At 27.3% G+C, this 24,138-nt stretch overlaps 2 protein-coding genes and 1 long non-coding RNA gene across 4 annotated transcripts in view; 2 read left to right on the top strand and 1 right to left on the bottom strand.

Annotated features, from left to right (window-relative positions):
- The window catches only part of LOC101498745 (uncharacterized), a 6,350-nt gene extending 4,385 nt beyond the window's left edge, over positions 1-1,965 (top strand). Inside the window, exon 3 of the mRNA XM_073367469.1 lies at positions 7-1,965. Within this exon, the coding sequence (XP_073223570.1) occupies positions 7-1,476 (1,470 nt within the window). The 3' untranslated portion in view covers positions 1,477-1,965. The remainder of the gene's footprint in view (positions 1-6) is intronic.
- Positions 1,966-2,800: 835 nt separating this feature from the next.
- Positions 2,801-6,908, bottom strand: LOC101498178 (uncharacterized). Its single transcript, XR_012162562.1, has 2 exons — positions 6,385-6,908; positions 2,801-3,198 (listed from the first exon to the last, which is right to left on the bottom strand). It is a non-coding gene; the product is annotated as an uncharacterized lncRNA (long non-coding RNA).
- Positions 6,909-21,602: 14,694 nt separating this feature from the next.
- LOC101497414 (endoplasmin homolog) overlaps positions 21,603-24,138 on the top strand; it is a 5,365-nt gene continuing 2,829 nt past the window's right edge. For both annotated transcript variants that reach the window (XM_073367165.1, XM_073367164.1), the window contains exons 1-8: positions 21,603-21,760; positions 21,874-21,994; positions 22,076-22,229; positions 22,366-22,446; positions 22,869-22,980; positions 23,073-23,199; positions 23,303-23,441; positions 24,055-24,138. In XM_073367165.1, coding sequence (XP_073223266.1) covers positions 21,694-21,760; positions 21,874-21,994; positions 22,076-22,229; positions 22,366-22,446; positions 22,869-22,980; positions 23,073-23,199; positions 23,303-23,441; positions 24,055-24,138 — 885 coding nt within the window. In that variant the 5' untranslated portion in view covers positions 21,603-21,693. The remainder of the gene's footprint in view (positions 21,761-21,873; positions 21,995-22,075; positions 22,230-22,365; positions 22,447-22,868; positions 22,981-23,072; positions 23,200-23,302; positions 23,442-24,054) is intronic.

Raw genomic sequence — 24,138 nt, 5'->3', positions numbered from 1 at the left:
GGGAAAAATGAACTTTCTTGTCCCCTACCCGAGGAGGTGTCATCCAGGCAAAGCAACTCTGCTGAGGCATGTCCTGAGGAGAGGCATATGAGTGTTTCGGATGGTATTGTGGCTGAGCCAGAATGCATCCCTGATTTGGAGTCCTCACAGTTGACTGAAGCAGCTCAAGACCCAGGAGGTAATTCTGAGAAAAGCCTCTGTACCTTTGATCTTAATGAAGAATATGGTTCTGATGATATGAATGTTTCTGCAAATACCATATCTACCACACCAATACCTGTTGTCTCTGCTTCAAAACCTGCACAAACTTCAGGATTGCCAACAGCCCCTTTACAGTTTGAAGGAACACTTGGATGGAAAGGGTCAGCTGCTACCAGTGCCTTTCGTCCTGCATCACCTCGTAAAAATTCTGATAGTCAGAAGAATGTTTCTGCTGTTGTAAACTCTGATATTTCCAAACAGAGGCAGGATTTTCTTGATTTTGATCTGAATGTGGCTGGGGGTGAAGAAGAATTGGTAAAACAAATTGGTGAGTCTTCGGGCCTGCCTTCTGGGCAATCATCAGTGGAACATAGTCCTAAAAGATCAAGGAGGTTTGAATTAGATTTGAACAGTGCTGGTGATGATGGTGATACCCAGCCTTCAGATCAGAGGATGGAGGGGCAGCTCTTTTCTGGAAGAAATGGCTATTGGAGTCCATCACCTGCATCGTCGTCATCATCAATGCAGCCTTCAGTTCGAAACATTGATTTGAATGACAGACCATACTTTCAAACTGATTTAGTGGACCAAGGGCCTACTAAATCTTCTACAAGTATTGAAGCATATGGACTTTCCAAACCAGATGCTCCTGCTATATCTATTTTAGGTGCCAAGGTTGAAGTTGGTAGAAGAGAACATTTTCCTCAAATGTGGTCTTTGCCAAATGGCAAGGCTATTGAGCCTGCAATAGATCTTACAATGATGCCAGGAGCAGGTGGTGTTTCAGGGATGGGACCTGCAGTATCCTTCAATCATTCAACTTTTATGGGATATAATGGACTGACATCAGTTCCCCCTTTGTCTTTTTCGTCACCCATGTATGGATCAGGCGGTACAATTCCATACATGGTGGACTCAAGAGGAGCTCCAGTTGTGCCTCAAGTTGGTGGATCTTCCTCAACCGTCCTGTCATCTTACGCGCAGCCTCCATATATTATGAGTATGACTGGTACACAACTTGCTTTAAATGGTGTCCGACCTTCCCGTCCCAACTTTGATCTTAACTCTGGCTTGTCGATTGATGGTGGGAATAGAGATGTGTTGACTGCAAGGCCATTTTTCTCTCCTAGTCAGAGCAGAGCTATGGAGGAACATTTAAGGACCCTTCCACAATCCTCAAGTTCAGGGGTTGGGTCGAAACGAAAAGAACCAGATGGTAGCTGCTGGGAAACCTATCCATTTGGCTACAAACATCAGCAACCTCCGTGGAAGTAGCTCTAATATATGTTTTTGTCTCTTCTGATCTGTTCATAGATATAGCCTACCAATTGAAGTTTATATTATTACCTAAAATGGTCCGGAAGAATTCGCCAATCCATCGAAATCCCTTGGCAAGAGGAGGAGAATCAGAACCAATAAACAGGTGGAGGGTGATGGATGTTTTATGATTCATGATATTTATTGGCAAAGGTTGAAAATTAGGCTTTATTTCTTCTGTTTTTCTTTTCTTGCAGTTTCATAGAAAGCCATTACAGGCACAGAAAGCTTGGCATATGTAGTTGTAATCTCATTTTCATTTCAAAAAAATTATAGGCACAGTATCATGTTTATCACTGTTAGTGGTACTTGAGTACATGCTCACAAATTTAGTTGATTTTAGTGAGTTTTCATTATCATAGCAATAACATGTAAAGAGAAAGCTTTTTGTTCAAAACTTTTCCGCTTATATAAGATACAAGCTAACTTGATACGAGTTGTCCTGGATGATTCATGATTTTAATTATGCATTTGGTTTCATTTCCAATGAATTTTTCCCTATTTGTGCACTTAAGATTCCATAACTAAATGAATCAGCTACCAAATTTTATTATAGAATCAGCTTTTTTTTCACAAAGACACAAACAACATTATCTTGTTGATGATACATTTTTTTACTCAATCCTGCATTTATTTTTGGATTGATAGTATTGCTTAACTAATTGTTTCTATTTAACTATCATTTTTTAATTATGTTATTTTAAATATTTTTTTTAACTATTATACGTTTGTTTTATTAATTATTTTGTATGTTTACCAAAAAATATTTTATATACATTAACGAAGAGAAAGTATGAGTGAGTGGATTAAGGAAATTAATTAATTAAAATTAGTTTTTGGTTTTGGCACAATAACCTTAAACTTGGTGGTGATGGCAAGTTTTTTTTGCCCTAGCCTTTTGCTTTTTCGTTTTCTTCTCCTATTTGATAAAAATAAAAAATAAGTTTAGATGTCAAAAAATAAAAACTAATCAAAAGTAGTTTGTAATTTCAGAGAATAAAATTCAAAATTCAATCATTGTAGAATGATAATTTTTAATTAATTATAAATGTTTTCTTCTTTATTTTTTTTTTAAATGAAATCAATATCTACATTGATAGAAATCATAACTGCTTAGTTTTGTATGGTTTTGAATTCAAATAAGTAAATAAACAAAATTATCCTTAAATTTTAACTTAATTGACAAAAATTGACAATATTATATTAAATATTCTGAGATCCAACATGATACCTCACATATATTCACATATATGGGATGATATTCACCATTTCTTCTAAAAAATAAATAAATAAAACTAATTAATTTTCTAATGTAACAATACACCAATAAATGCATCTGTAAACATTTACACTGATATTATATAGAAATTAAATTAAACATTATATTGAATATTTACCCTAATATAATTTAGGTCAGGGGTCCAAACATGGATCTTTCAGTTGTACCCTATAGTTGGTTTCTAATTCTTTCTTCTTTTTTGTCGAAACAAGAAAAGACAAAGTACATAATAGTAGTAGATACAATCCTTATTAAGCACAGTTTTCACTTCATCATGCATCACCCAATTGAACCACTAGATGATAATAGGGTATTGAATCCTTAGTAACATCAAACACCGCAAATAATTGTCTTCCACTGTCTGTCATCATCGTAGCTCCGAGTCATATAGCTCCTTTGACCTGCTAAGTATTAACAAAATCACCATTCACCACCAAATAATTATAAGAGGCAGAATCAAATTTTGAGACAATGTCTGATGATCATATATATAAACACATTCTCTTATCTAGTTGGATAATTCATTAAACTCTTGGATAAAGTAAATGTATTGAGAGCTACTTTTACTTTTAACTCTGTTGTTTCTGAAAAAAAAACTAAGAAAGTAGATAAGTTTATATCCTTAAAAAAAAAGTAAGCTCCAATATATTCTATTATCTAATTGATTAACTTTTATTTCAGTCAACAAGTGAATAACTTTTAAAACTGCTACGATTTTCCTTCATTGCGTTCGATAGTTGAATTAGTCCCAATAACCTCATTAGTGACTAGACCCATCACTAAAAGAACCTACGCATATTATAAAGAATCTACTTTATACCTCACTTAACACTTTTATCCCATATTAATAAAAATATATTTTGAATTTTTATTTCTTATTTTTTAAATTCAGAATATAATTTGAACTTTTTAAAACATTGTCACATGGACTGTGGCTAAACTACTTTCAACGTGCCAATTTCCTTTTTGAAAAAATTTCTAAAATCCAAAATATTCATTATTGAAATATTCGTGACTCAAGTTTAAAATTTTACAATATTTACAAAATGACAGATTAAATTATTAGAATGGCATGTATATGTGCCCTGCCTTTGCAATCAAAATAAAATACTTAAAAAAGCATTTTTTGAAATATCAATTGGTTTGTGGGTATAGCCGTATAGGGACTAGGTGGAGAGTCCTGGGTAGATTCAATGCATATGAGTATAGTGTGGGGGTGCTGCCACTTTTTCTTTCAATCAGTACCCAATATTATTTTACTATTTTTATAAATGATCAAAAGTAGTGCCCAAAAACATATCGCATAAAACCATTCATTACATTGTACTTTATTTGGAGTGTTTAAATGAACTCTATCCGTACGTATTATTTATATATAATTTTTAATAGATATAATTGCCTTAGTAGGTCTTTAATTTAATTTTAAATAATATTTTTATTTTTTTATTTTTTGTTTAATTATAAGTAACAATTTAATTATTTATATTTTAAAATGTAAATAATATTATTTTTTCTTTATATAAATTTAAAAAATTCATTAAATTTTTCAAACAAAAATAAATATTAATTTCAAAAAAATTCATATACTCACCAAATGCATAACTCAAATATTCAAATAAAGTTATATTTTTATCTTCAATAACATTAAATAAAGAATCAAAATATTAGTTTATTAAAAATTTGAGTTATGAATTTGATAAAATTTAATTTTATATTGAAGATGATAATTAATTTTATGAGTTTTGTTTGAAAATTTCGATGAATTTTTTGAATTTTTATAAAAAAAATGATAATATTGTAGACATTTTAAAACATAAAAGATCAAATTATTACTTAAAATTAAATAAATGACCGAATCAAAAAGAAGAAAAAAATAACTAAAATGTTATCTGAAATTAAATTAAAATATCGCGATAGCAAATATATCTTTTTAATATTAATATTATTAAGTATTAATTTCCTCCGACTTGATACTTTAAACACCTATTATTAAATTAAGCTCAACAATAATTTTATATTATTATGTTTTAAATATGTATTTAGTTTAACACAATTTATTACATATAAGTGACAAAAAGGAGAAGATAATGCTTATATTGTCAACCTTTTTTATAAGTACTCAAATTTTTGTCTCCATATTAAATTGATGTTAAATAAGAAAATACCATCGTTATAGATGTCTTAAGTTTGCATTATATATTTGCTAAAGAAAAAGTTTGGTTTTTATATATATATTTGGGATCAAATATTAGTTGTAATATTTTAATAATGTTATATCGTTTATTAAACTTTTTTTTATCATTTTGTTAAAAAATAACATTTTTTTATTAGATATATATTTAACTAGAAAAAAAGCCATAATAACTTTTACTTAACTATATATAAAATATAAATTAAAGCACCACCAAAAAATTTACGTATTTGTAAGATTATATTATAAAATAATTTTCCATAAAAAAATCATCACTATAGATCAAGTTACTTTTTGAGTTTTTTTTTTCTTTATAAATAAGAATTGAACTGGGTTGTCACACACAGAGGAAAGACGACAATTGTGTTGATTGGTTTGCTATCTTTAGTATTTCATTAGAGCCATTGTTTTATTGTGAAATTTTTTGGTAGTCTTTATTAAATTATTTTCAGAGGTTAGATACCTAAAAATGTTCAACTAGTTTTTTCGTTGTTGTTGAACTTTTGCCCTCTATAATACCAAAAAAGAGGGGAAAAAATAATTCAACTTAATATTTTAAATTTAAAATATTCATCTACATTGTACATTTACCACTTACACCGCATGTTCGGTAGCTAGTTCTCTTTATATTATACTACTAGATATGTGAGTATGGATTAATTTATCTACACAATGACACAAATCATCCTACAATCAAGATTTACAAATATGATTTTAGAAGATGTTTACAAATATTTTCTCATATCTCAAGAATATAATTAACAAAAAGTCATGTTTTATAGTCTAAACTATAAGTAAATGTTAACTACTTCTATTATATTTAATATTAATATTCTTTTAGGCTGATCATTTAACTTAATTTAAAATTTTAAATAAATCATATATATCATTTGTATCAAATCAATTTTTTTCAAGTCAAATTAATCATATATTTAGAAAATAACATTAAATCAAACTTCATTTTTCATCTATGTTTACCAAAAAAATTATTTGATCATTTAAAAAAATAAATTACATCATTAACTTATTATTAAACATAAAAGTTAAATGTTGTACACAATTTTAAAAATAAATAAATTTTGTTAAACTTTAAATTAAATTAAATAACTCTTAATTGTCTAACCAATAATAAAATTATAATTAATTATAATAAAATTTATGTACAACAAAAAAAAATATCTTTTAATTGTCAAACAAAAATGACTCCTTACAATAATAATAAAATAAAAAATAAACCGCCATTGTATACCATCCTTCTCACTTATATTTTTCCCCTTTCCCTCTATGTGTATACCAATCCATAATCCATTAATTAACCAAACAAAAGAGAAGAAAAGAAGGAAAACTTGTTTTACAAAGTGACATGAGGAAGATGGAGGGGAAGTTGAAATCGAACCTGAGACGCCGGCAACCGCTCCGCCACACCATGCCAACAAATTCCGCCTTTACACGACATCTCACGGTGTGATGTACGAGGATGATGTTCGCCGACAATTAACAACTTATTATTAAACTTACGGCACAAATCCATCATTAAGGTTGCAAACAAAATCAAAGCCACTAACGATGTTGAAACAGTCACAACAAACACACCGCTATAGTTTCTTCCATTTAAAATCCCATAAGCTTTAACAAACGCCGTTACTGCCACGTAGATAATCGTTAGATTACTCGCCACTATATCACAAACACCCATATATTGAACAAAATTGTAACAAGAATTGAGAAATTGAAATCTAGTAAAGTGAGTAAGGGATGTGAAAGTGGTCTTCTTGGGAATGTTTTAGAGTCCCCAATTGCTTATATTAAAATTGTGAAAGTGGGTCCCTCATTTTCTCGGTTGTTTGAAATTGCTTAGTGCGTCATTCTTATCTTCTTCTTTCTTTACTTGCAAAACAAGGGAATTCCACTTTGAGGTTATCTTTCCATTCACTTTAATTACAATTAAATCCAAAGTTATAATCATATCAAAGTATATAATAAATTTCTTTTAAAAAGTATATTATTAATTCGGTCAAAAACATACACGTAACTAATTTCTTTATTTAATTGTTTTCCTTTTGTTTTTGTCAACACCTTCAACAATACGAATTCTATCGATCTAAAATATACTAAAAAGTAAATAAATTAAAAAGAATACATTAGTATAAAAGTACATTTTTAAGTAAATTAATAATGACTTATTAAATCGATTTTACGTCAGATTAAAAAAAATAATTATTATTAAATCGGTTAAATCTTAACTGATTTAAAAATATTTTATATATATATATATATATATATATATATATATATATAAATTAGAGTAAACAAACTTAAAATACACAACTTAAAAATAGATACATATTACTAAATGTGACAATATAATCTTAATAACACTGGACCTCAACTATGTTTTGACAATGATAAGAAACATCAACAAAAATAAGTCTACACCACCTTTCAAGGTTGAAGAAACTCATATTCTAAAATTAAATCGGACTAATCCTTTATAACTTATAATATCTTCTCTTTTGTGATCACGTCTATGTAAAATCTGCAACACATTTGAAAATCACATAACCAAATAAAATTACACAATTTAAGGCATCAAGACAAACTTCATATCCTAAAAACATCAAGATATAGAATTAGGCTAAAATAGAGGAAAACATCATTATTTTTATGACAGCTAAGTTATTAAAGTAACATAACGTCGATGTATATTTTATGTAATCAACTATAAAATGTATTAGAAGATAAATAAATTATTGGAAGTAGTCAAATGTCAAATAATTTAAATGAATAAATGTAGATTTAACTAGAGTAATAATTAGATTAAATAAGTAGTATATATAATTATATATCATCTCAAAAATATGGAGAAAACTCTCAGTTGATCATGACAATAGCATCATCCTCGTCATCCTATCTCAAAACAAATTCAACAAATAAATAACTTTGACAATGTGGAATCGGAAACACATCTAAGAAGTGAATTGCAAGCTAGGTACAGAAAAAAAATGTATCGACTCCAACACGGTATAAAACACCTTTATTTAATCTCAAAGAATAAAATTATGAAATAATTCTAACATTGAAAAATAAAGAAACTAACCTTCAAAAAAATAAAGAAACTAATCTAAAGTCAGGGCCGACCCAACACGTTATGAGGCCTAAAGTAAAATTATTACACGGGGTTTTTTTAAAATTTAATAAATAAATTATTAATATTTTTTTTAATAACTATCGAAATTTTCTTTAATAGAATTAATGGCATTTTCAAATCTATTTTCTCTATATTTTTCAAAAATGAAATAAGACATTTCAACAGTTCTACGACAAACATTGAGAACTCATATGTAAAAAATTTCATATTTTAGTTGAAGAAGAAAATAGTGTGTATACATTTTACTACTTCAATAACTCATGTTAACAATATGTTCAGGACTTGTCTCATGATTTTTTAATTTATAACTAATATTTCTCAAACAATTTAGTTGTACTAAGTAGAGTATTAAATAATTTGCAACAAAAATAAAATATTTTATTTAATTTATATCCGTTTTAGTTTAAATAATATTAGAATATGATGCTTTTTTTTTACATTAAAAAAGATTTGATACCTTTTTTATTGAATTAAAAATTTTGTTTTTTAAGAAGGCCTATAGCGCTTGTCCTTCCTCTTATGTCGGCTCTGTTTAAAGTTGCGATAACATAATTCACAAGTGACGACGACAACTAACGAACTAACTGCGCCGACTAACAATACAGAGGAAGATGAAGCGTAAGAAATGAATGGAAATGAAGAGTTGAGATGAAAGAAAACGTGTCTGTTGGTGTTATAACTGCAGTAAATTTTATATATTTACAAAAGTGTCAGTGTTTCGTTATATTTGTATTAATTAATATTAAAGATATTTGTCTCATGTTAATTCAAAGGATTATATAATATTAATACTAAAGATACACCTGTCTCATTTATTAACTTGAATGGTAGATAATTGATTTAATATCACCAATTAAAAACTCTATTTTGTACTAATAACAATTGAAAATAAATAAATAAATAAAAAACTGAACTATTAACTTTGGTGTCTATATCACTATACTAATAAGTGTTTAAAAAAATCACTTTTGAATATTTTTAAACATTGAATATGCAATTTCAATTATTTATTTTCTTTTTTAATTTGTTAGTAGACATTTATTAACACTTCTCTCATCACTTTTCCAAAACTATTAAAGTGTAATTTTGCATAAATTATACACCAAATTCAGGTAAAACCAAACTAAAACGTTATGAGACGTGATTGCTGATGTTTGTGACGCCATGGAGATAACACCATGTGACCCCATAACACGACGTGGCTCTTCAACTACTTTGCTTATTCCTTTTTGTCACCATTGTTTAACTAATACTACTAGTTCTAATAAGTAATAACTTTCTAATAAGATGGTTTCATCTTTTCTCTTTTGGTGTGCATGAATTTGTCGTCCTCTATATATGTTGCCATAATTTCTATCTCAATAACAAGAAGACGAGAGAATCGTTTTTCGGGAAAACAAAGTATCGTGTGTTTTGTCGTGTTTGGTCACGTTGAAACTGTGGTAGGGTATGGCTCACTGCAACAATTGCTGCGAATTGCGTGACATTCATCAATGTTTCCTGTGTTAGCGGTGACTCAGGAATTAATCACGTTCCTTCGTAGTACTTCATTTTAGATTTTTCCATCGGTGAATCACTAAAAGTTTCATAACTTCACAACTAATTTCATAATTCTGTCAATTGCGGCTACTGCAAAGTTTAACAAAATTACATTTTTAGATTTGTAGTTAAAAAAAAAATATGATTTGTTTTGGATAAATGGTGACCAAAATTGTTTTTGATGGAATTAATTTTGGTTGAAATTAAATTGAATGGAAAATTATTTATGTTTGAATTTATTTATATAAAAATAATTTTTATCAATTCATTGTGTTCGTAATGTATGGATCAAAGTTGTTTTTAAATATATAATTATCAAAATGAATTTTAACTTTTAAACATAAATTTTGTGAAAGTTGAATTTTGAAAGTGTTTTCATTAAAGATGAAAGTAAAAAAAGAAGTTATTGAATATACCTCAAATTTATTAAAAAAAATTATTTACAAAAACGAATAATTCAATTTATATAGGAAAGAAGAAAAAAACAAACTCTCTCTAGAAGGAGAAGAAAACTCATTCTTGGAGTTAAACAACTTTATTTATTAAAAAGAAGTAAAAAAATAGAGAAAAAATAAACTAAGTCACATCATCCATATGAAAGTTGAATCTAGAATGTGTTTACTTTCATGATGAAAGTAGAGAAATATAAACTACGTTACACCATCTTTGACACTCATTCAAGTTGTAGAGACTTTGTTAAAATGTATGCAAGCTGGTTTTTGGAACTGAGTGGTTTCAAGCACAACATTCTAGATTTAACTTTATTGCGGATGGCATGATATTTCATTTCTATATGTTCTACGTATCAACACTCGAAACTTAATTTTAAAAATCCACTTACACTTGTTGGTCTTTTTATGAAGAGGCACATAAGTAAGTGTCCAAGTGTTGTTTTTATCAAGAACAACTAATTCAGCTTGAATAGCATGCTATCAATGGACAATTTCCATTGCCTTGGCATAAGTGGCAGGTTGAAAATTTGCAAAAAAATTTAAACGTAAATGAAGGTAAATTGTCATAAGAAATAAAATTTGAGAGAGGATAAAAAGTACCTTTGGGAAGAGAAATATAATTCACTATATATTTACCTTTAGAAAGCTCACAATAGTAATCTTACAAGTAAGACGGTGGGTGAATGGTCCTAAGAGATTTTCTAGGAGCAATATCATATACACACACACATAAAGAGTTTGAAACTTAAGAAACCTAGCAGGAAGTCCATTAGTCAAGGGAACAACATGGTTGATAGCATAACCCCAAAAACAAAGTGAAAGGTGAGCATGAAAAAGCAAAGCACGAACAACACTTCAAATATATTGGTGTTACAATTCCATTTTGTTGGGATGTAGCAACACACGAAGTTTGATTAATTATCCTTTTTGAACTATAAAAGTCAGTAATGATAAACTCAACACCATTATCAGTTTGAATAGTTTTGATAGTAGAATTAAACTGATTTTGAATTAAAGTAACAAAATTATTAACAAGATTAGAGGCTTATGACTTAAGTTTCATGAGAAATATCCAAGTAAAATGATTTTTGTCATCAACCATAGTTAAAAAAATATTTTTAATCAAACATATAAGGAACCAATAAAGGTTCCCATATATCCATATGAATCAACTCAAAGCAATTAACGATAATAGTATTACTATTAGAAAACGTAAATGATTTTGCTTCGCAAAACAAAACATGTGTCACACATAATAGAAGGTTTATTACAATGAACAAAAGGAAAAAGCTTATGAATATACACAAGTTTGTGATGAAAAGGGTTGCAAAACCTTAGATGCCAAACATTAAGGGATTTAGGACAATGGATACCAACATTAATATTAAAAGAATGAATAGCATGCTTAAGGGGGGATGATTAGACAAAAGGGACAGTGAGAAGGTAAAGACCATTGTGAATCTCAGTTGCACCAATCATCCTCTTGGATTCAATGTTCTGTATCAGACAATATTTGACATCAAATATAAGGTGACAATGTAAATGCAAAGCTAAATGAGGAACAAAATCAAATTGCAAGAAAAGTGAGGTATATACAAAACATCATTCAAATAGAAAGCATTAGAGAAGAAAATAGTGTCAGTATAGTTAGCAGATACGAAAGAGCCATTAGGCAATTTTCAAAAAATGGAAGAAATTTTACACAAAGATTGGTAAAACTTTGAAGAGTAGAAACATGGTCAATAGCTCTTGTGTCAAATATAGAACTTAATTTAGATGTACTACAAGAAGAACAAACAATACTTGAATCATTTCTAAGGGGAGTGAGATGATTCACATGATGACTTTGTGAAGAAGAATTGCCCTGAAGAAATGCTTAGAGAGCTTTCTATTGTTAGGTGTAAACCCAGAATGTGTAGCATCAACATGTGAAGTAGTGGAAGCAACAGACTTGGTGTCGTCATCAATGTCATCATCAGTATTAGCAGAGCTATCAAAATGGGTTAGCCCGAATGGGCCAGTCTGCCCAGTCCGCTAAAATATAGGGATTGAGCCTTATAATTTCAATCTGATTTTTTCAAGAGCTTTTTATCCCGATCCGAATAAATCCGTTACCCATTTAGGGTTGCCCGCTACCTGCATAACCAATTTAAAAAAAAAAAAATAGTAAAACTAGTCCACTAAAATAAGGTTCAAAAGATACACAACGCATTTAGTTGGTTATATATATATATATATATATATATATATATATATATATATAATCTTTTGTGATATAATATTATCTTTAGTTGGTTATATATTTTTAATAATTAATTTTTTTATTTTCTTAAGTGGACAATCATCAAACACTTTGGAAAATGTAAACATTGCTCAAAGAGTCTAAAAATACTTATTTTAGAGTCACATTAGAACTATGTAGCACTTTATTTGAATTTAGTTTGAGTTTGGGTTATGTTAGACAAATCTAAATGCATTTGTGTTATGTTAAATAATATCTCTAACTTTTAGACAATTTGAACTTAATTTCATTTGTGTGTTGTTTTGAAAATTTTGAATTGAGTCCGTGTTAATTGAAAAATCCAAACTTATTTTGTGTATAAAGAGTACACCATAATTTTTTTTAAATGAGTATTCAAATTCATTCATACTTAATGCATAAGTAGTGTATCATAATATATTTTTTAAATGGACATCCAAGAAAATTTTGAAGTTAAAATAGTCGTAAAGAAATTGAAAATATAATGAGTACAAAAATATTAAAAAAAAAAATGTGTGGGTTACCCGCCCAGCCCGCAACTCATTTAGGACCGAGCTCGAGTAGTATTTTTTCAACCGATGTTATAACAAGACTTTTTAGCCCAATCCAAAAAAACCCGTAACCCGTTAGGGTTGACCCTATATGGGTCGAGTAGTCCATTTTGACAGCTCTAAGTATTAGTATGAGTGTTTACAAACCCCTTGTAAAGATGAGCCACAATGCCATATTTATTGAAACAAACATTTTTACTGTCATCGGTTTTGTGGAAAAAAATGCAAGTTTTTGTGCTCTTACCATTACTAGTATCACTTTAGCCATGATTAGAATTCTTGCTTCTTGAATTGGCACGACCAAAACTAGAAAAATTAGTCAACAATTTTAAATCTTTAGTTGTTCCAAGAAACTAAAGTTCCTATTGAATGAGCATCGATAACACTTTGTTGATATGAGGAAGGGAATCAATCAACATGATTTGAGAATGAACATATGAATATTGTTCGTTCAAACCCTTTAAAAACTGAATAATGTAATGGCCTTCTGAATAATGTAATGGATATAAGAAGACAAGAACATTTGTTAGAGAAATAACACATAGGGAGAGGTCGAAAATTCTCCAATTCCTGCCAAAATTTCTTCAATCGAGTGTAATAAGTGGTAATATTGGTGTCGCCTTGACGAAGATTGTAAATTTCTTATTGAATATCAGAAACCCTAAAAACATCTCCTTGATGATACCTATCTTTGAGTTCTTTACAGATTTCAAATGCAGTGTCCATCCACATAACACTCTACGCAATTTCAAGCTCCAATAAGTGATTCATCTGTGGCATAACCATGATATTGCATATGTCCTAAGCAAGACATTGACGATTGTCATCAATTGGACGAGATAAATAACCATTAATAAACCCTAATTTGTTCTTGGAACAAAGACCAACAAGCATCGATCTGACTAATAGTGATAATTATCACCTCAATAAAGCAGAAGACACCAATACAAGGCCAATATTATCATTGGGATGCATAAAGAAAAATTCAATGTGTCTTGTTGGTAGTTGTGAATCGGCGCCACAGTAGCTTGCGGAATGGCCTGCGATGTAGGTTGTGGAGGCGGAGAAGGTAGTTCGAACGAAGAAGATGATTCAGTGAGAGACATTGCAGAGAAAAAAAATCGAAGGAAAGAAGAGAAGGTCAAAGATTGGGATGAAGGCTCGTGATACCACGATGAAAGCAGAGAAAAATTACTGAATATACCTCAAATTTATTAAAAGAAAAAAAATTATTTACAAAAAATAATAAACCTATTTATATAGTAAAAAGAAAATAAACAAACTCTCTCTCGAAAAAGGGTAAAACTCATTCTCACAGTTAAAGAGTCCTACTTACCATTAAAGAGTACAAAAATAGAGAAAAAATCAACTAAGTTACATCATCTTCAACAAATTTAAAGTTCTATTTTAAAAAACTAATCAATTTTAGTTTATTATTACAAAACTATAAACTGGTTGACGGGATCTTTAATAACATAAATGAGGAGAAACGCTAACTGAAGTAAAGTACAGGATAAAAAGTATTCCACTCATTTTTCACTCAATCATAAATACAAACAAAAGTTAATATATATTTAACTCAAAATTTGAATCAAATATATTTTGATTTTTACTTATATTTATAATTAGATGAAGTATAGAGAATAAAGAGAGAGAATAGGAGAATACTTCATTCTTATTGGATGAGAGTGAGAGAAGTCATTGGTCTACTATGCACATTTCATTTCTCTAAAGTATATGAAAAATACATTTTTGTTTTGTTTAACTATTTTGATTTTTTTTTTTTTTGAAATACAAGTAATTTTTTAAAAAAATTTGGATAAATGTAAAAGTTTTGAAATGTAAATTCTAAATGTTTTTTAAATTTAAAAAACTTGGTTGAATGTGAAACTTTTGAAATATAATTTTCCAAAAATTTTAAACAATTTTGAAACTAAGGATGAATGCGGCACTTCCCAAATGTAATTTTTTTTTCAAAAGTTAAAAAGAATTTAAAAACTTTGGATGAATGTGAAACTTCTGAAATACAATTTTTATACAAAATTGAAACAATTTCAAAATTTTGAATGAATATGAAAATTCAAAAATACAATATTTTCAAAGTTTAAAAGAATTTTAAAACTTTAGATGAGTATGAAACTTCTTAAATGTAATTTTTTAAAACAAATTTGATGAGCACACACAAAATTTTCAAAATATAATTTTTCTATAATTTTTTAAAATAAATTCAAAATTTTGAAATGGTCAAAATGTTAATAATTTTAACTTTTTTTTACTATCAAATAGTAGGGGTTAAAAAATAACAATATCATACTTTTATATATTTGATAATAGTAAGTGGTAGAATTCTCATAGTTCTATGTACTTGCACTTATATAATAATCGTACTAAAATTTTAAGCTTTGATGGGCCTTCAATGTGAAGGTCTGTCCAAAACAAAACCATTTATTTATTTATTTATTTATTATTATTATTATTACTTAATTTATTCTGGCCAAAAATCAGTTTATTGTATTAAATTTTTTTAAACGATACATCAAAAAAATAATCGACATACTAAGTAAACTTATTATTTTTTTCAAATTAAATCACTAAATAAGACTATGTTAGTGCCACTGCCCCTGCCCCTTGAACTAAAAGGTAATACTATCACCTAATAATAAATTAATAATGGTTAAAAGTTCAAATCACGTTCTGAAATTTAACCAAATTGAAATTAAAAAAATACATATATGCATTCAGACAAAATCTACTAAATACCCTTCGTCTAGATCTCATCTCTCTATAAAAAAAATTAAATCTCACTTTTGCTCTCTTTTATTCCATAATTGTATCATAAGTTTTTTTGGATTTTTCTGTTCGAAACTTTGAAAAATTCATAACACAGTGAATAGATTAAAAAAATTAAACCCAAAATCATGTTTCGAATATTTAATTTAAAAAAAAAATCAAAACATAATTTTTTTACCGGTATTTTCTATCTGAAATGTCTGAAATTTACCAAATTTTTTAACTTTTAAATACTCAGAACAAATTATTACTTTTAAAAAATCTGATACTCCAAACATTTAAAATATAAAACATCCAAAATATAATTTATTTATCATTTGTTTTTATATTAATTTTATTAAATTGTTTAGAAATAAATAGCGCTGGCACCCGAAATGTCTAATACAGCAAATTTACTTGTAGATTTTACCGATAATATGATTATTTAATATGATATTTAGGCAATTTTAATATGAATTATATATTATTATTATTATTGTTATTATTATTATTTGGTAATGTATAATGTGTATAATATGATTTTTAAAATATTGCTCATAAAGTTACCCCACTTGGTCTACATGTTGAAATAATTTATAATTAAGCATTATAAATTATATGTTATGATCAAATAAAGAACAATGATAAACTCTAAAAAAATTAATTAAAAAACATTCTATAAGTTATTTAGACAACTCTATGAAATAAGATGGAAATAATTCATAAATGTATTATAAGTTATTTTTATAAACTATTAAGAGACTCGATGCATTCATATGTGTTTAAATTTTTTATCTTGTGGATAAAACGAATAGTTAAATATCATATGAATAATTATGAGATTTTATTTTAAATAGTTGGATGAATTTGATAGTTACATAATTTTTTTTTTAAGTGTTTTGTAAAAATATTAAAATAAATTATAATGTTATATTGTTAACAACTTATAATTGATCTAATCAAAACGCGATATTATAACGTTAAAATATACACAACTAAATTATTATGCAATAAAGACAAATGTTAAGTTAAACTTAAAATAAAAGTTGATCGACAATATATAGATAGTTGAAATCGTGATTGTTAATGAAATTAAAAACTCATGATACGATTAATTTTTTTACAAAAGTCATATATCATATACACAAGTGACTTCATATTATTTTAAAAACACGAACTAAATTATTATGATTAACTGTCACAAATTTGAAATTAATTTGATTTTCTTCTAAGAAGTCATTGTGTAAGATCTAAAAATGAATAATAAAATTAATTATTTCCTGCTCTTTGTTATAAAATGTAAAGAAAAAAAATAATTAAATACATTAACAATATTTAACTAATCGTGGTCTGGTTGTTATGTTGGCCCACAATATCTGGAGTAGTACCACTTGAACAAAAATATTAAATTTAATTAATTAATTATAATAAATAATTGTCTCGTGTATATTTTTTTATTTTTATAGTTAATGTATTACAATTGTTCTCACTTTTATGCATAAAATATTAAGAAAAAACATTAATTTTAATTAATTATTTAACGAAACAAATATGTCTCATGTATGGTTTTAATAATAAATATTTGTTATTTGTTTCATGCTTTTTTAGATTTATCACTGAAAAATATTTTGTCTTGTCTTATTTTATGTATTAATGACCTATATTTTTCACAACTTTTTTTAATAAATTGATCAAAAAAAAAATATATGTCATGTTTTTTTTTTACATATCAATAATAAATATTGATCCCGTAATTTTTTTTATATTTATTGATGACAAATATTTATTATGTATGTAATTTTAATATTTATCGATGACAAATATTTGTTCTATATTTTTTTTTTATATTTCATTCATGGCAAATTTTTGTCTTGTGTTGTTATCTCATGATTTTATAAATATATATATATATATATATATATATATATATAGATATAAACATTTGTCTCGTGTTGTACTTATGTATCAATGAAAAATATTTATTCTATATTATTTTATATTTATCGATTATAATATTTCTCCTATATTTTTTTATTTATCATTAATAAATATTTTTCATGTGTTTTTTTAAATATTTTTTTGTGATAAATATTTATTCTGCATTTTTTATATATTTTTTCGTAATAAATATTTGTTTTGTATTATTTTTATGTATCACTGATAAATATTAGTTATTTTTTAAATATTTATCTCATGTTTTTATTTATTTATTAGAGTTAAGTGTTTACCCTTAATTTTTTATTAGTGACAAATATGTGTCACGTATTTTTTTTTATGTAATAATAAAAAATATTTGTCATGTGCTATTTTAGGTTTATTAGTGGTAAATATTTATCTCATGTTTTTTATATTTACCATTGTTAAATATGCATCCCATATTTTTGTTTGTGCCAATGACATATATTTGTTCCGCCTTTTTATATTCATCAGCGATAAATATTTATCTCGTATTATATATATATCACAAATATTTATTATGTGTTGTTTTTGTGTATCAATGACAAATAGTTGACCTATAATTTTTATTTTATTTATATTTGTCAATTATTGATTATATATTTTTCTCATTTTTATTTATTTATATTTATCAATGATAAATATTTATCTCATTAGTTTTTTAAAAATTTACCTTTAAAAAATATGTGTCATGTTTTTTATGTATCAATGATAAATATTTGTCCAGATTTTATGTTTACTAATGATAAATATTGGTTTTCTTTTTTTCTTCTTCTTATTTATCATTGACAAATATGTGTCTTGTAATTTTTATGTATCAATAACCTATATGCGTCCCATATTTTTTTATTTTTATATATTTATCACTTACAAATATTTATATTCATGTCTTTATATAAACTTGTGTGATAAATATTTGTTCTCTGTTATTTTTATGGATCAATAACAAATATTTGTTTAGTGTTTTTATATTTATCGATTCTAAATATTATTTTTATGTTTTTTTAATATTTATCGATGAAAAATATGTGTCCTTTATTTTTTAATGTATCAAGAAAAAATAGTTGTTTGGTGTTTTTATATTTATTAGTCATAAATATTTGTCTTATGTTTTTTATTTTATATTTATCAATAGCAAATATATGTCTCATATTTTTTATATATCAATAATCTATATTTATCTCATATTTTTTATATTTATCGATGACAAATATTTGTTCTATTTTTATAAGTATTAATAAAAAATATTTATCTCGTTATATATATATATATATATATATATATATATATCAATAACAAATATAATTTTTCATATTTTTTTATTTATTAAGGAAGTTTACTTTAGAATATTTTAATATTAACTTTTATTTTTACAATTTTAATGTAAGAATTCATGCTTAATTTTTTTAGTAAGGAAAAACAAAATAATTGAAAGTTGATGTAAGAGGAAAACTAATAAGTTTTACAATTTGAAATGTATAAATGCAATGAAAAAGTGAGGGGGAAAGAGAGATAAAAGCAAATAGTAAATAAATAAATGTGCCCAAATGGTTAATATATAGTATAATTAATAAAGGGGTGTGTTTGATCGTTACATGGTTGATTTTAAATAGTTGTCTATATATAATTGATGATCATTTCAAACACTTAGATTTACTACAAGTCGACAACTACTAAACATAGAGGTCGATCTAGTGAGAATGAATTCAATTCATATTATATCATGCGATGAATTCAGATTAGACTATTGAGACAAATACATTATTAGTTTCTAACACATTTAATTGTTAAAACATATACAAGCATAGTCTACAAAAATTGATTGTCTGCAAATATAATTTGAGATAATCATAACTTTTCATCATATGTACTTTTTTTTTTTTGGTACGTTATTTGTTTGTACTTGTCTTAGTTATATTAATTTGGTCATTATATTGTTTTAGAAGTTAATTGATCTGGTTCAATATTATTTTAGCTCTTGTATTTAATTAAACGTTTATGCTTTTATTTTTTTGACTAACGAAATATTTTTTCATAGTTTTATTTCAATGACTAAGAGATGTTTTGGAATTTCTTACTACTAGTTAATGGCTACTCATATTAGAAGGTACCGAATTGATGATTTACGCTTGGGAACAATATTTTATGATTATTGCTTTTAATTATGTACTTTTGATTCTCATTTAATTATGAACCTCCTAAAACCAAATTAATTATGTACTTTTGATTCTCATTTATTTCCAAAATTATTTTTATGTTAAGGAACTTTGATTTATTTCAATATTTGGACATGCTTATCACAATGATTTAGGGTTTATATTTACTATTGGAAAATAGGTAATATAAATAAAAAATTGTGATTTATCATGATAAACATAATAATCAAAACAAAAGAATATGTTTCGACGATTTTACCTAGTTGTTTATCACCTACAAAATTAAGGATCTTGGTTAATCAAAAGAAGTTATTGAACCATGAATTGTCATTAATTTTTAATAGCTATTTTGAGCTTTTGTTATACATAAAATAACTTTAATTGATTGAGAATTCTTTTAAATGACAACAAATAGGAATTGTCATTAATTTAAGAGTTGATTTGAGATTTTGTGATACATGAAATAACTTAAATTGATTGAGTATCCTTTCAAATCACAACTGAAATGAGATAATTGGACTCTTATTTGCTCTTATAAATTATTTATTTTATGTGTGCTTTTATAAATTTTTTATTCACATCTTGCATTTTGATTATGGAAATCATTCAAAATTATTTCTTTTATTTCTTAAGTATAAAAACAATTGTTGCGCAAATAAAATTAATAATAATAAAAATAAAAATGATATTATTTATCACTTTATTACTAAGTAAGATTTGATAATTTTATTTTTGTCAGATCTAATTTAATTAATAATATCAATATTTTTAAGTTGAATATTTTAATTATCTGAATTTAAATTCTAAAAATTTCAATTTAATTTATATGTGTGAATTGAAAATAATATTTATCATTTGATTTATGAACCAAAATAAAATTAATATTTTGTCAAATTATTATCAAAGAATTATTCCACTTAGAATGAAAATAATATAACCAATGGAAATGTCTCATCATATTAGAGGAGAAAGCCAATGAAAGCAAGCCACGTTCCACAAAGGCTGTCCTATGTAGAGTCGTCATATTTGTTAATACAATGACTTCATTAATTAGCAAAATCTTATTACTAATGCTATTTTATTTTTATCTTAATAATCTTATTACTAAAAACCTATAATCGCTATTCAACAATTAAAATCCAATTATTTAATACTAAAATGTAAATACATTTTTTTTTCTATCTATAAAAAAATGATAAATATATGTAAATTGATTTTTGAACATTACTCATATATAATAATATTTTTTTTATCTGAATCTTCTTATTCCTAAAAGTCTATGTTAATCCGATAATCAACAAACATATAATAAAATATAATTAAAAAAATAAAGTTCGTAACACTCTTAGTGCATTTTTAATTTTATCTAAACTAACACACAGTAGTTTATAAGTGATTTTACTAATTCTATGGCTAAATTAAACATACATTTCATTGATTTGACCTGATTAAATGATTGAATTATTCCACGTATAAATCAAAAAATAGAACCAATGGAGAAGTGCCTTGTCACGTAAGCACAAGATATTCCATACGGCAATGGTGGACTTGGATTTTTGAGTCGTCTCATGGGCCCATCTTCTAATAACATTAGTTACATTACCATCTCCACGTCGTAGGAAGCAGATGAAACCAATAAAAAGCTGCCGCGTGGCACATAAGCTATCAAACACCGTCAGACCTTCCACGCTGGCAAAACGGACAGCTCCCATTGCTCATCCCAGCAAAGAATTTCCCGTAACAATTACGGTATTATTACTACAACAAATAAATGAGAGAGCATATATAAATGTAAGAAGGCAATAACGAATCTTCAACCTATTAACAAAACGGAACCTGTTGGAAGCTACTAGAAACTGTGAACACTCACTGCGATGAGGAAGTGGACGATCCCTTCCGCTCTTCTTCTACTATCTCTTCTCCTTCTCTTTGCAGATCAAGGTATATGCATTATTACTTTACTAACTCTACACCGTTTTTTTGTTGTTGCTATTCACACCTCAATCTTCTTTCGAAGTTCAAACTCGTTTACGCATCTACAATTTGTTCGTTAGGTCAAAAGCTTAAGGCGAATGCGGAAGATAATTCCGACGAGCTTGTAGATCCACCTAAGGTGGAAGACAAGATCGGTGCTGTTCCACATGGACTTTCAACCGATTCAGATGTGGCAAAGAGGTATATAAATCTGTATGATCTTCGATCTCTGTTTCTGTGGATTGATTTTGTCATTTGGAATCTGAATTTGTGTGAATGAAGGGAGGCGGAGTCGATCTCGAAGCGATCGCTTCGGAGTAACGCGGAGAAGTTTGAGTTTCAAGCGGAAGTTTCAAGGCTTATGGATATTATCATTAACTCACTCTATAGTAACAAAGATATCTTCCTTAGGGAACTTATTTCAAACGCTTCTGACGTAAGCTCGTTTTCTCTTTTACGTATTTATTATGTATATGCTCTTTAGTTACAATTGGAATTAGAAAGTTCTTGCATTTTAATTTTGTACACGAAATTGAACTTTGTATTGATGACTATTTTGTATTGTATTGTAGGCATTGGATAAGATTAGGTTCCTTTCCCTCACTGATAAGGACATTTTGGGTGAAGGTGACAACGCCAAACTTGACATTCAGGTTAGTATTGTTAAATTTTTTTTTAGAATTAGTATTGTTAAATGTTTAATTTAAGCATCTAAGACATGTTTGGATTGGCTATTTGAACTTATCTTTTGACATAAGAACTTGTGAGTCTCTTTGGGAGAGCTTATCAAAACATGTCATGACATGTTCATAAGCTAGCTATCTTGGATAGTTTATGAAAGTAGCTTAAAAACAATTTGACTTTATTTTACCTTGGGTTAGAAAAAATAACTTGTACATAAGCCTATAAGCACTTAAATAAGTTGTTTATCCAAAGAAGCCTTAGTTTAATTGTTATATCTTTATTTAATTAGTTTTTTTCTCAATAGTTTTTATTTTTATGATGACCACCTAAGAAATGCTGGTATTTTAATGATTTATTTCGTTTAACTAAATGGTGTTACTTACTACTGCAGATTAAGTTAGACAAGGAAAAGAAAATTCTATCTATTAGAGATAGAGGTATTGGTATGACAAAGGAGGATTTAGTAAAGAATTTGGGGACCATAGCAAAATCTGGAACTTCAGGTATGTATATATATTTTTGGCGCCTTTGCTGAAATGGTTACTGCTTGGATTTTGGTGTTAAAGATTTTAAATGGAACTATGTGTCCATGCAGCATTTGTTGAGAAAATGCAGACAAGTGGTGATCTCAATCTAATTGGGCAATTTGGAGTTGGATTCTACTCCGTGTATCTTGTGGCTGACTATGTTGAAGTTATTAGCAAGAATAATGATGACAAACAGTGAGTGTTTTAGACTTGACATTGCTTTTCTGATTGGTATGTGGTGGATGTTTTTGGAATTTTCATCCCAACCAACTGATTTTTGAAATTATTTGACTTTCAGGTATGTATGGGAATCAAAAGCCGATGGCGCATTTGCAATTTCAGAAGATACATGGAACGAACCACTAGGACGTGGAACAGAGATTAGATTACACCTCAAAGAAGAAGCTGGGGAGTACTTGGAAGAGTTTAAGCTCAAAGTATGCACCAAACTATCACTTTATTTACAGTCAGTTGCTTGAGTTTAAAATTACATGTGTTCTGTTTTACTTCACATAGTTCTTCCTTGATCTGTACTGTGCATCTATAGCCAGTGATATTACCTACAGGCTTTGTTCATGCTTAAAAATTTTTAGGTTTTATCGATGGTTATAAATCAAAATTTGGTGTCTTATATTTTCTTTATAACTCTCTGGGGTGCTTAAGACATGTGTTTCTGAAGTGAATGCGTGTGAGAATGATTTACAGGTGTTTCTGCAGTGAATGCATGTGGTATTTACATTTTTGTAATAATTATATACAATATTAACTATTAAGTAGGGGTTAACGTAAAAAAAAGTAGGGGTAGTGTTTCTATGGAGTACTGCGTTCATAAGAAGGTTAAGTTCTTGTGAGTTAAAATTATATTTTCAGAGGGTGAATATTTAAATTGGTTTATGAAACCAGCACATGTCTTAATATGTTTCTTATAGTTTAATAGAGAGCAGAAACAAAGAAAAGACAGTTCTGTATATTATATTACAACATCTATTTTCAATATATCATAGGTCAATCTACTGCTACATCTGATTTAATAGCTACTTTTTTTCACAGGAACTGGTGAAGAGATACTCTGAATTTATTAACTTCCCTATCTATATTTGGGCAAGCAAAGAGGTTGATGTGGAGGTTCCTGCT

This window comes from Cicer arietinum, chromosome 4 (genome assembly GCF_000331145.2).
Source record: "Cicer arietinum cultivar CDC Frontier isolate Library 1 chromosome 4, Cicar.CDCFrontier_v2.0, whole genome shotgun sequence".
Taxonomy (NCBI): Eukaryota; Viridiplantae; Streptophyta; class Magnoliopsida; order Fabales; family Fabaceae; genus Cicer; species Cicer arietinum.
The sequence above is the reverse complement of the archived record's forward strand: the minus strand, read 5'-3'. Positions and strand labels throughout refer to the sequence as shown.